This window comes from Lycium ferocissimum, chromosome 7 (genome assembly GCF_029784015.1).
Source record: "Lycium ferocissimum isolate CSIRO_LF1 chromosome 7, AGI_CSIRO_Lferr_CH_V1, whole genome shotgun sequence".
Taxonomy (NCBI): Eukaryota; Viridiplantae; Streptophyta; class Magnoliopsida; order Solanales; family Solanaceae; genus Lycium; species Lycium ferocissimum.
In genome coordinates this window covers 24,051,895-24,065,404 of record NC_081348.1, presented here as the reverse complement: position 1 = coordinate 24,065,404, position 13,510 = coordinate 24,051,895, and the positions used below count along the sequence as shown (strand labels likewise).

Genomic DNA, 13,510 nt, shown 5'->3' with positions numbered 1-13,510 from the left:
TTCCGGGCCCTTTTTAAATACTCAGGACCTTTGGGATAAAAAAACCTTAGGATAAGGTTGTCGTACGGTCGACACCGTACGGCTGTCGAACGGAGTGACAACAAGATTACCACACGTGGCGGGCAAATAACGGATTATCCGGACCAACGGCCACGATCTGAATGGACATGAAGAAACCGGGCTAACGGCCACGACCGATTCGGCTATGTTTGAACCGGACAAACGGCCACGGTCGACCCGGTCGTGGAGATACCGGACCAATTACTATGGTCGAACCGGGCACGACGACTTTAATCGAAGCTTAACCGGCTCAAGCGCTCTGTTTTGCGCTGCTTTCCTTTATTTCCCCGGTTCTCCATGGACAAACGTTATCCGAGTTTTTTTTTCACAGTATACGGGTGCGTACCCGAGAAGTCAAAATGGTTATGAAATTCTAATAAATTTTTTACTCACCCTGAGGTCGAGCTAAGGTCCTTTGTTGCTATGCCATCAGCAGTAGACTTTTTCAAAAGAAATGACTAAATGAGTCACTAGACACTTTTTTAAGGCATATACTGTATTTGTTTTTGAAAGGTCAAACCGATCGACGGATATCTTGTGGTCGTCAAAACCTTTCCGACTTGAGCGCTGGTGCCCTTGTTCCATTTAGACAACTTGGTTGACATACAGTGTTCAACGGAGACACTTTTGTACTATCAGTCAAATATATAGAGTGAGTGTAATACACTCGCCGATGACGTGTCAAAACAGCGAATTAAATGAAGACACGTGGCATATATACTAAAAATAATTATTTAAGAATAAAATATGAGTAGAAAAATTATTTTAAAACTATTTAATTTTTTTTTAATCAAAACTTTAAAACTAATTAGTAAATTAAAAAAAAGGAGAAAAAAAAAAAACACTATTTTCACCCCCTCCAATCTAACCCCTCCGTCCTCCACCTGCCATTCCCCCAACCTCACCTTCTCCCTCCATGTCTTTTTTTCCTTATAGATTCATTTCATTTTCAACGATGATTAATTTATCAAGCAAGCAATTCCAAAGAAAATACGGCAGAACCCGGATGAATGGCTATTGCGGGGAAAATTTACGATCGAAATATTTGAAATTTCACCTTGAGGCTTCATATGAGCTTCAATGGAGTTCTATGAGTTTTCAAGTTCAACTTTAGCAATATTTCGGTTAGTTTTAGCATCGAGTTAGTTCAAACACAACTCCACTTTAGTTTTGATTCGACAAGCAATAAAACTCCAAAACTAATACTCAAGTCGAAGCTCCGTCGGCCAACAACAATAGGCGGATTTAATTTTTTGCCCGACAAATGCTTCAAACCCGATGTAGCTTTCATATTTTTCAACTGTGATTGAACAATTTCGAGCTTACAAACATCGGAATCGGCTAACATCGGCAAACGAGTACCCAAAATCTAAAGTCGAAGCCAAACCAAAATTTCAAACTCAAGCTTAGACTCCAACAATGTCTTTCAAATTTTAGCTCAAAATTAAGGAACGATCACGGTTTTCGGCTTAAATAATTGTTACTCGAAGATTTAAACCCAAATCCAAGAAACTCCATCTCATCAACTTCCGCATTTTTCAACGCCGATAATAATTTATCTTTAAGTTTAGATTTTCAATCACCCAATCAAGTTTCAAAGAAACACCAATGATTAAAATTCTTTGAACCAAAACTCGTGCGAAGGACTAGACAAGACCAACGGTTGATAGATTTTTACGTAATTTTCTAATGTTTTTTTTTTTTTGATGTAAAAGAAAGAGAAAGAGAAAGGAAGAAGAAAATTAAAAAAAATGCGTTTTTTAGGTCTTCACGCGACTATTTGGCTTGCGGTTCACCCCAAATGCTGTGTCAACAAAAAGTGTTTAAATGACACGGTCCCCCACCGAAGTGTCTATATGTAACAAGGAAAGACTTTAGGTGCTCGAGAAGTGAAAAAGTGGACGGCAACAAGGTGTGCAATGGATAGATTTGGCCTTTTAGAAAAATAACGTTGAGGGTCAGAAAACAACAGTGACCAATTAGTGAAGCTGTTGCCTCCAAAGAACTGAATAATCGTAATGACATACTGTGAAATGATCTCCCAGCAAAATTGGCAAAACATGACATGGAAATCATATGGCCCAGCAAAACTATTTGAATACAGTGAATACAGTCAAACCTCTCCCAGCATCGTTGGGTCCCAAATTTTTTAGCTGTTATAGAAAATGATTGTTATACACCTATAACAACATTTGACATTTAAATAATAGTTGGCTGTTATAGGTAAAAAAAAAATCCATAAAACCCAAATTTTTATTCTTTAAAATTATAAAAAAATAACAAAATTATTTAAATTATAAATCTCAAAGATATGCATACCTCACTAACTAATTATTGAAGAAAGTTAATACAATTTTAATAAATTCATAATCGAAAAAATAAAGTTTTAAGCTTTAAGCACACATTTTAAATCTACTTGAAAATTAAAATCTTTCAAGATTGATGGAAGAAATTTATAATTGTAGCTTTTTCCGCAGATTCCAATCGCTTAATATGGTTATATAACACTTGTTTTCGTTTTTGAAAATTATTTATAAATAAAAATAGAAGACAATGATATTATTTAGATTACAAATATGTATTAATATGTCATATTCTATCATGAATATAGTATATTAAAGTATCAAATTAAATATTTGGTCAAAATCTCTACACTTATCATTGGTAATTCTAGATATTCTATTTTTATAAAGATGACTAATTATTATATTACCAAAAAAAAAAAAAAAAAAAAGATAGTTGTTATATGGGGGTAATTTTACAAAGAACTTGCCGTTATAAAGTTGGTTGTTGTTGTTATAGGTAAAATGTGGTTATAGAGAAGTAAAATATATTATAAAAGTCGGTTTCAAAAAAAACTAAGTTGTTATAAAGAGGTGTTGTTGTATGTGAATGTCGTCATTAGTGAGGTATGACAATAGTGTTTTTCCCATGTTCCAAAGTCCCTGTTCTTTCGATATTCTAATTTTGTTAAGGAATACCCTCTGTCTTTCTCTGTCCTGATAACATTATGAAAATATTTAGTATTATTGTCACTAACTACAATTTGACCGTTCAATACTACAGAAGGTCATATACATAAAATTGTTCATATTTGATCGTTCAACAAATACATGTTAAGTGTTGACTATCAGAACAGATGTAACAGAATATGATACTATTACATCTCTGGAATTAGATGGATAAGCTAATATTGTATTCCCCTGTTCAACTCTAAATTTGAGGAATAATTGAAATGTCTTTCGCTCACTAATCATAGAGATGTAGAAGGTGTTCTCATTATTAATGTACAAGTCGTCTCACTGACTTTATTAGAGCCTTAATATCAAGTTAATTAATTAAAATACAGGATTATTCCAAGTAACCTCCAGGAATATGCAAGACCATGTTAAGATCAGTGCTGATAGGCCAAATATATCATAAGCTAAACCATTCTCATTGGTCCCTACATATATGCATATATTGCTTCTCTTTTTTTGGCAAAGTAACAAAAACCTTCAAATAAAAATTGCATAAATATGCATGAATCTGAATTTCACCTGCGCATGAAGAAAACAACCAGTACAGACATCAAGCTACTGGAGATGAATTTAGTTTGTGTATACAATATTTAATACTTCAATTCTCACGCCTAGGGTCGATATCAAATGTATATATGTTAAGGTACTTGTTTTGAGCTTATTGAACGCAATACTCACTATTGAAAGGATTATGAAATTAACCATTATCAAGAGTTGGAGAAGCTTGCTAGAAGTCAATTAGTGCCCAAACAGAAACGACGAGGAAACATTAATTCACCTTATAAGTATGTACATTACCAGCAGATTATAGTTTGAGAATTAAAATGATTACGTTGTTAACCACAAGTCCACGCACATATTCTAATAAATCTAATGTATCATCTTTGCATAATCTATACTTCTTGAACCACCTCGCTTACCAAAAGAAATTAAGACATTTCCAAATTAAAGAGAGACGGGTTTACGCCCTCGATTGTCATTGCGCTCAATCTGTTGATCTTATTCAAAAGATATACAATAGTTACTTAGATCTAATGATAAACTAAGCCACATTATTTCAGCAGCGTAAATAATGCAAGTGTAAAGTAAATAATGAAAAATGGTTTTGTTAGTCCTTTGAATTAACAATGTAGATCCACATCAAGGAGTTAAGGGTTCTATAGAAATAATATAACACAAGCATCTTTAATTCCCATTAGCCAGTACACAAGCATCTATAAGTTCCTGACAAAATAACCAATGATGCCTAAGTAATTAAATTCCTATGAGGTTCTATAGTATGTACTATGTACTGTTAACCACACTCTGCAGAATAATTAAATTAACTGCCTACTTCACTCTCCGCAGCTAGTATTTATTTGTACATATAGTTACCAAAATCATAAGGAACGAAAATATTACTCTTTCCATTTTAAATTTTTTTACTTACTTTCCTTTTTGACAACTCTTTAATTCCAACTTTCAACCAAGTCAAAACCAAACAAATATTTTGAAACGGAGGAAGTAATAATAACTAGCTAGATGGCAATAGCATCACAAGGTGACAACAATTCCATATTATATAATATAGTACTAGTGACATTACCAGTTTACCACAACATGAAAACTTGAACCAAAAACATAAAAATGCATCCCAAGTTTTAATCAAACTGCGTACAAATAAATGCCCGATCACTTCGACAAGAGAGACTTTTCCAGGGAGTATGTATGTTACCCTGAATACATTGATAGGAAAGAAAATTTTGCAAGCTTGTGACTTTTATCAAATTAAGATCTAGGCTAGGGATATATCAAAATATAACAAACATTTACACAAAGTCAAAAGTATCAAGATCCATGTCTTCTAACAAAGCAAGTACATGGTCTTCCACTTGCTCTCCTTCTAAGTATTCTATCTTTTCTTCATCCTTTGCTATTTCATTGTCTTCTGAATTGATATATTCTTCAACGTTATGCTCATGACTATCAACATCGTCTGTGGAGCACCCCAACATAGCAAGTATATGCTCTTCCACTTGGTCTTCCTCTAGGTATTCTATATCGTTCCCTGCTGCCTGATGATCATCTTCTGCGACGAGTCGTATATCATCATTCGATATTCTTCCATTAATGTCTTCTCCAACTTTTTCTTGCAGAATAGAATTGATTAATTCCTCAATATCTTTCATATTCTCTTCGTTAACTACCTCACTATTGTTTCCCTTTTTCTTATCACCGGGTTTTTCCTTCTTCTTGATCTTACAAATTACGAAACCCTTCTTCTTAATTTTCGAAGCATCCACATAACCATTGTACAGAGAGTACTCGGTCATCAACCACTCCCCATTGGCCTTGTTCGATGATTTGTTAGCGGCGATGTACTTCAAACTTTTGACGTACCCCATGAGTCTCCCTTTATCGTCAAACACCTCTTTCCCTTTGTCTTGTGGCTTCCATGTTCCCTTCCCCGCTGTTCGTGCAAATCTTTTCCACCCAGGTTTCACTTTCTTTTGCTGTGTGATGAAGTAACGAGTGTTGTTGTTGGTGCCCTCAAAAATCTGCCATGGCTCCTTGTCGCCGTAAAGATCAACCTGCTGCATGAGTTGATACTGCTGGAGAAGTGGTTGGTCTCTTACAAACCCTAACAGATACTTCAATAGTTTCTTGTTCGTAGGGTGAAATCGACATCCCATCGGACGTCGAGAAGAAGGTCCCTTAGCTTGATGATCACATGATGAGTATACTGCCATTGTTTTTGTGATGCGAACTGAATGGACTAGGCAAAAGATTAATGTACGTAGTTCCTAAAACCCTAGAGCTACTTACGTTGTAACAGTACTCTTGAATTAGTGAAGAACGTAACTTTGTTTGTGAATGGTACAATGGTTCTTAGAGTAACTATTTATATATATATTTCTTACTTGGAGCTAAAGCTTCTTTTCTATTTTGTTTCCTAAATCTAGTAGAATAGGTTTCAGTTTCTAGGTTTTGTAGCGTATTTAATTTATCATAATTTGCTTCCTAATTTCCAGTATAGGGTTTAATTAGGTGGAAACTTGTGATTGGATGTGATATGTGGAGAAGGATCTATGTGCATGAGTATATACTTCCATTTCTTATTTTCTGTTTCGTCCATTATTTTTTTCCTCCCTTCTAACTAAGCTTGGTTCAGAATTAAGTATTTTCTGGAACGTTTTCTAGGGTTTAATTTCCTGTGACCCAAGATGGAGGGAATATTTCCTATTTATAATTTGTTTTTCTAACTAGCGGCTAGCAATGATGAGTATACTTTCGATATAATTATAACTATTATTATTAATGACCAATGAGGATCTGTAATTCAAAAAACTGTTAAAGAGTTAGCGTTTTAAATAGTTTCGGGGATATGTTGGTTTGTTTGTAACTCAAAAATTTCATAGGACTTATTAATTAAAGACTTATTAAACATGAAGGTTTAGAGCTTTTCATTTATTTCCCCATCTATATACTCCCACGTCCAATACATTTTCCAATGTTATTTTTTCACTGGCCAAACAAAATATTAAAATAAATAAATGCAGTATATGGAAAGATTTTTCTGGATGCAATATTTTGGGGTGCTCCTGAATAATTAAAAAGGTCCAAATATACCCTAATGTGTGTTGTTTTTCTTTTAAAATTTTTTAGAGTTATAAAAGTATTTCTTTTTGAATTTTTCAGTTCTTTTTCTTTTTGAGTTCTTTGCTTCCCCCGATAGTGCGAGGCGCATATTTAGACTTTTGAAATTGGTCATGTGTAAATTTGAGATAGAAGATAAAATTAGGGACTTTTATTAACCGACAGGTTAACGAAAGACAAATCACCAATATTAAAGGCTTTTTTGGCCCTTTTTCCATTTAATATAAGTTATATCGATTCTGCTGGACCAATGCATACGCTTAATATTTTCAGTCATTCTCCAGAATCTCCACTTACATATGTACTGTTTGAGAAAAAGCAGAGATATGGAAGTCAATACTACTTATTTTTCGAATAACACAGTAACCATTTTCTTAGGATAGTCTTTTCAAGTGGAGCTAAAGTATGTTAGCAAGTTATGCTTGGGGAGATCTATAACCCCAATATATAAATATAGAATTTTTGAGAGCTTATATGAAATCCTACATCTTGTACAAATCGAGCATGTCCCGTTTAGTAGGTTGAGGAGATCTTGGTCTCCTCTCTTTTGTTCACTGAACTGCTTTGATTGATATAAATGCACATCCACTCACTGAGACGGATGTTTAATTAAAACCAAAAAAAAAAAAAAATGTGGGAATAAACATTAAACTAAAAGCAAATCTGAAATGGTTAGAACAAAATATTAGGTACGAGAACTTTCATTAAGCACTTGTATGAGTAATTTTTCAAAAGTGGATCTAGAATAATTGATGTAATGACAAATTAGAATTGAGGAATGCCTGTCCAGTCCTCTACAAATTTTTTATAAGCTTTTTCAGTTAACAATATTACTCTTTTCAATTAGCAATAATTCTAAAAATATCTTTATCCAACTTTTGAAAGTCGAATGCAGACAAATTTTTTGAACGGATAATGCACAATTTATCTCACTGCCTTTATATCTAGGTCTATTAAACTTATCATGAAGCAAATTAGGAAGTATGAGATCATCTCTAGTCAGTTAGTTAACAAAGATAAAAGCTGTTTTCTGACTAGTCCTATGATATGATTCTCATTGGCTCGAGTGCATTTATAAAGCCTATGATTCGTGGTGGAGCTCAACTTAGAGTCTATGATCTTCATTGGAGCTTATTCACCACATTTGGAGTGTTTCAAAGGGCCTCAAGTGTGTATTTCCACACTACACACTTGATGATGATGATCAATGATAAGAGCCAAGTCTCTACAAGCTTCATAGAGGTGGAATCCTACAAGGTTTGGGAGATTTAGAGCTCGAGATCCTTGCCCGCAAGACTTGGAAGATAGCTTGGAGGGCTATTTGTGCAAAGGGCTATTTGCGCAAGTGGCTACTTTGCCAAGGAGGGTTATGCTTGCAAGAAGGCCATGCATGCAAGATTGATTAGAGGGCCACCTATGCAAGGAGGGACGTGTTTGGCCGTCAAAAGTCAATCCTTAAATTGAAGACAACTCTAAGAAGACTAGCCAAAGAAGGCCCTTACTTCATTAAGGGTAGCATTGCAATTGCCTATTAGTCTTCTTTGCTTAGCTTGTTTATATAGCTTGTCTTTCATTTGATTAGGGAGATTTGGATGAATTATGTATTGACTACTTTAAATGAGTGATAGTTTGTTTGGCTTAATAGCCTTTAGGATTTAGGATAGTTAATGGTGGATTCCATTGTTGGTTTTGAACCTCATTTCCATTGATTTCATGAAGAGTTGTTCATTTGTGGATTTCATTTGAATATCTCTTGCCTTGATTTCAAATAGCTTAGGTTCTATTGATTGAATCAAATTGGAAGAGTCTAGGTTTCATATACTTAGGTTGTCCATAGATTCATTATCATTAAGGTCTAGCTTTTATCCTCTATTTCTCATCCCTTTTTCTTCAATTCTCATCCAAATTTCTTGTTATCCTTTAATTCCTCGTTTTAGGTATCGATTTGGTGTTTCCCCCCAAATCAGTTCGTATCATCCTAAGACTTGTGCTTATAGGATCAATAGAATTAGGAGATGTACTGGGTAGGTGGATAAAAATTTCTCTTTTACTTATCTTGGATGCCCCATTTACATTGGTAAAAAAAGGATTTCTTATTTTGAAAGTATGGTTTCTAAAATCATTAAAAGGCTAACTGCTTGGCAAGGAAAACTTTTATCTTATGGTGGTAGACAAGTACTCATTAAAAGTGTGATCCAATCACTTCCCATATATGTCCTATCTGCTATCAATCCTCCTAAGGGCACAATAGAACTCATGGAGAAGCACATTGTCACACCCCGACGAGGAGCATGATGGGCACCGACTCATAGGTCGGATACCACCTGGCGTAACAGATACCATAATTATCATATAATAAAATTCGAGGGACACCTGCATGCAGAAAAGGCCCAAATACAGAAATACGCAATAATATATATAAGTGTCATAAAGTCGGCACGGCTATCAGTAGGATACCAAAATCAAAACATGGCCGACAAGGCCAGACATAATATCTACATACCCCACTATGCCTATGAGCCTACAGAGTGTGCATATGAACATATATCATGATAACATAAGTATACCAGAAGATAGCAAGTCGGTGTAATGGCACTTGCTGACCCCGCTGAAGTTGGAAGTCCTACTGTGGCTGTGGTCCTCTGCTACACCTGTCAGGATCTGCAGCATGAAATGCAGCGTCCCGTAATATAGGACGTCAGTACGGACAAAAGTACTGAGTATGTAAAGAGCGGGGAAACAATATCATAAGTAAGACATAAATATGGAAGGATGGAAGTAACTTTCGAGCCGTACGGACGACGTGCAATATGCAATGTGAGTTTAAAAATCATATATATATATATATATATATATATATATATATATCGAGGCGGACCCGATTTTGACACGGAGGGGCACCAATGACATTAGCATAATATAAATATGTCACTTATTATGTGAAAGTTTGGCGTGCAACTCTTTGAAAACTTAATAATTATGCTAAGTTATTGGTAAAGTAGTAGTATAAAGTATAAACTTTAAAATTGGAAGAAACGAAAATAGGTTTAGAACGGAAACAAAACAAACTCAACAAAAAGTAGAAATAAAGGTGCTGCAAGCGAGACTCGAACCTAGGTATCACATAAGGACCTAAGGGGCACAATAACCAAATGCACTAAAGCAATGGATATCTCTCAGGGGTCCTTTTAAATACATATACATTCTTTAAAGAGATATACACCATATATGTATAGGGTATTCTAGAGGTTAAGGTGGGACACGTGACCCCCACTCTAATAGGGTGGGTCGGCCCCTATATATATATATATATATATATATATATATATATATATATAGTGCACATACGGGTATATCATAACATACCCCCGCTGCGGCGGTGTACATCTAGTGCACGGACCGACTATAGTGCGTCGCGGGGTATTAAAATAGTGCAATATATATATATATATATATATATTGAACTAACATCGGGCATTTCGGACTGACGTAAGGTCGGTAACCTCCGAATGAATTATGGAATTCGTATCGAATTCAAGGAAATAACTTAATGATGATAACCATGATAATAATTCAAGAATCATTGAATGAGTACATCAAACTAATTGGGAAACAAGTAAGTAATCCAATAAAGAACATCTATAAGAAGTGATATATGATTGGAGTGAATTGTTATGGAGCACTCGTGTTCATGTTCTAGTTGGATTCGTGCCAAATAAAGAGGGAAACAAACACCTTACATACCTTAGTTATCAAGCCGTTACTTGAAGAAATTCCCTATTCTGAAGCTTGTTCTTCCCTTGCACCTATATTGAAGGATATGCCCTTAGTTAGGTCCTAACATGTTCGTTTATCACATATATAGGTTGTATATCGAAGGACAATTCGGGCAGCATTTTCCCTGTTTCTACTACGTTTCCAAGATCACAACAACATCCCAATCAATATCTATGACACATCAGTCAATTCAACATTCATATCACCTCTTCAACTACATTCCACACAAACATAGCCTAATACGTGCTTAACTCGTGACCACAACTCCGGTTAAACGTAATTATACCAATATGGAGCAAGATTCTTACCCCTTGTAAGGTTTAGATTCGAAATTCCACCTTCCTCAACTCGTCCCGCGAACAATCACGAGAATTACAATGTTATAATGAACTTCCCAAGCTAGTTAGTATGTAAATTTTGTTGGATTCTTGATCTAAGGAGTTAGAGGTGCTAGGAGAGATGTATGGAGGATTCTAGAGCTCAAAATAAGTGCAAATTATGATAAAAGTGGAGAGAAAGGGTATTTATATGGTGCAAAGTCGATTTCCCACCGACTCACTGTTTGGCCTTTGCGATCGCAAGGCCTTTGGCTCGCGATCGCGGAGAAGCCTCTGACAGCCTATTTTGAAACGCCCATAACTTTCTACTCTGATATCGTATCAATGAACGGTTTGTTGCATTGGAACCTAGACTCAGTGAACTTCAATTTACATAGGTTATTAGTTCCATAACTCCTTATATACTAGGAGATATACCTCCCCAAAGTTGGACTAAATTTTCCATCCAAAATTGTGCCAAATCTTCACCGGGTTTCGACAAACTTAGTTTCTTCGAGTCGCTTGATCCCAGAGCCTTTGGATACATGTTTAACACTTGTTAAAATTATTCCTTGACCTCTTGAGAGTTCCATGGCCTCTCTGGACTTACATTGAGGAATGCGTAACGTACTTAGTTTCTCGAAGGGCGAGATGTAACACACATTGTCAATTTTTTTTGGGGTCAAGCCAATGGACAAAACAAATATCATTAGAGTTGTTGGAAGAAGCTCTGTTTTCCTAAAAATGAGACTAGGATTGGTATAAGAAGTATGGAGGAAATTTGCATACTCTTACAATCAAGAGATGGTGGCGGTTCGAACAGTCCAAAAATTCCATATGGACCACCCAGTTTCTCAATGCAAAATATTGTCCCAGAATGAATGTTGTGGGCAAAAAATGGGTGGCTGGTAACTCTCAGGCCTGGAAGTTTCTATTGAAGGCAAGAGATCAATGTGAAAAACATAACCTATGTAAGATTAATAAGGGAAATTGCAGCTTCTGGTGGGATAATTGGACAAAACTAGGTCCTCTTGCACAAAATTATACCTCTTACATGAATAGAAGAAATGCTAAAGCCAAGGTGAGGGGTTTTATACAGAATAACGGGTGGGATGCACAAAAACTCTATAACATTTTACCTGCTCAAATGGCCTTGCATATTCTCTCCATTGAAATTGGCCAACATAATGTGGATGACTATGCCATATGGAATCTTTCTGAAGATGGTCAATACAACAACTAGACTGCTTAGCATCTTGTCAGAAATCAAAGACAGTTGAATCAGATAGTAGACAAACTGTGGCACAAAGCCATCCTATTTAAGCAATCTTTCAACTGCTGAAGACTATTTTTTGGTAAAATGCCTTTCAAAGAAGCTATGCACTGGATTGCAAATCAAGAGAAGGTGGACCGCTCATGTTGTGCTATTCCTAAGAATGAGACTATGCAACATGTTTTTGTGGAAGGAAGAGCTGCTGATTACAGTTGGAAGACTATGGGTGCCCCTCTTGGTATAAATCATCAACATAAGCCTATAAGAGGACTATTGGAATTCCGGTGGAACAAGAAACCAAAAAACATGGTTCACAAACTACTATATCAAGCAACTCCTATCATGGTTTGTTGGGAGATCTGGAAGGCTTAGACTACTTGTAAATATGGGGATAACACCAGCTTTCACTTCTATAGTATGGTCAAAAATTGTACATGTAACTTGAAATGTGTTATCAATGATGCTTTCCCAAACATTGCAACAGATGGTAGCTGGATAAATTTGTGCCGACATGTGGAACTGACTCGGGCAGTTCCTAAAACTACTATAGTTAAATGGAACAAACTGAGCCAAACTTTTGTGAAGCTATTTGTGATGGAAGCTACTTCAAGGAAAATGGATTGTTCGCGGGTATAGGTGGAGTGGTTAGGGATGAGCTTGGAGATCTTATTATGGCCTTCTCGATTCTGCTCGGTGTCTTGCGTAATATAGCGAAGTAATGGCGAAGAACGGTATAGAGTGGTCAGTGCCGCCACCATGGTTATGGTAACATACATGTGGAGTTGGATAGCCTCATGATTGCTGAAATGTTAATCAACAAAAACACTTCCAATCTCGAGCCAAAGCACACAGTGAGCAACCTTATCAACAATCTTAATGGCACAAGACATTGCATAACTCACTGCTTCAGAGAAGTTAATAAAGGTAACATATTAAATGTATATATTATTGTACTTCAATTTTGCCTAGGGTCGTATTAAATGGAGTTTTTTTTTATTTTTTTTTATAAAGCTTACCCTGTAGTGTAGGGTAGTGTTGTATTGATATGAAAGGCGGAGGGCTAGACCATATCTCAATATAACATTACAACAGCTGGTGATTTATTAACCCAAAAGTGAAGGTATGCCCCGGGGGGACATATTCCTTCTATATAGCAAAAGAGACTATATATTCAACTAACTCTAAAAATTAGATTTATGAAACCTAGTCCTAAGACTTGGCATTTGCCATTTATCTAAGTGAAAAGGTCCATTGGAGGCATTAGGGAGCGATCGAACGAGAAAAACATCTTGTTGTGGTTCATGTTAGCAGCAAGTTTGGCCAAAGAGTCTGCAACTTGATTTCGTTCTCTAAAGTTGTGGAGGAAAGTGACATTGTTGTTCCTTAGCACTTTAATGGTTTTATCAATGATCATCTTCAGCTTGAGG

At 35.8% G+C, this 13,510-nt stretch overlaps 1 protein-coding gene across 1 annotated transcript; it reads right to left on the bottom strand.

Moving 5' to 3' along the window:
* Nucleotides 1-4,888: 4,888 nt before the first annotated feature.
* Nucleotides 4,889-5,834, bottom strand: LOC132062038 (NAC domain-containing protein 83-like). The gene has a single exon (XM_059454691.1). The coding sequence runs from the start codon at nucleotides 5,807-5,809 to the stop codon at nucleotides 4,889-4,891; it is 921 nt and encodes a 306-aa protein (XP_059310674.1). The 5' UTR covers nucleotides 5,810-5,834.
* Between the last annotated feature and the right edge of the window lie 7,676 nt (nucleotides 5,835-13,510).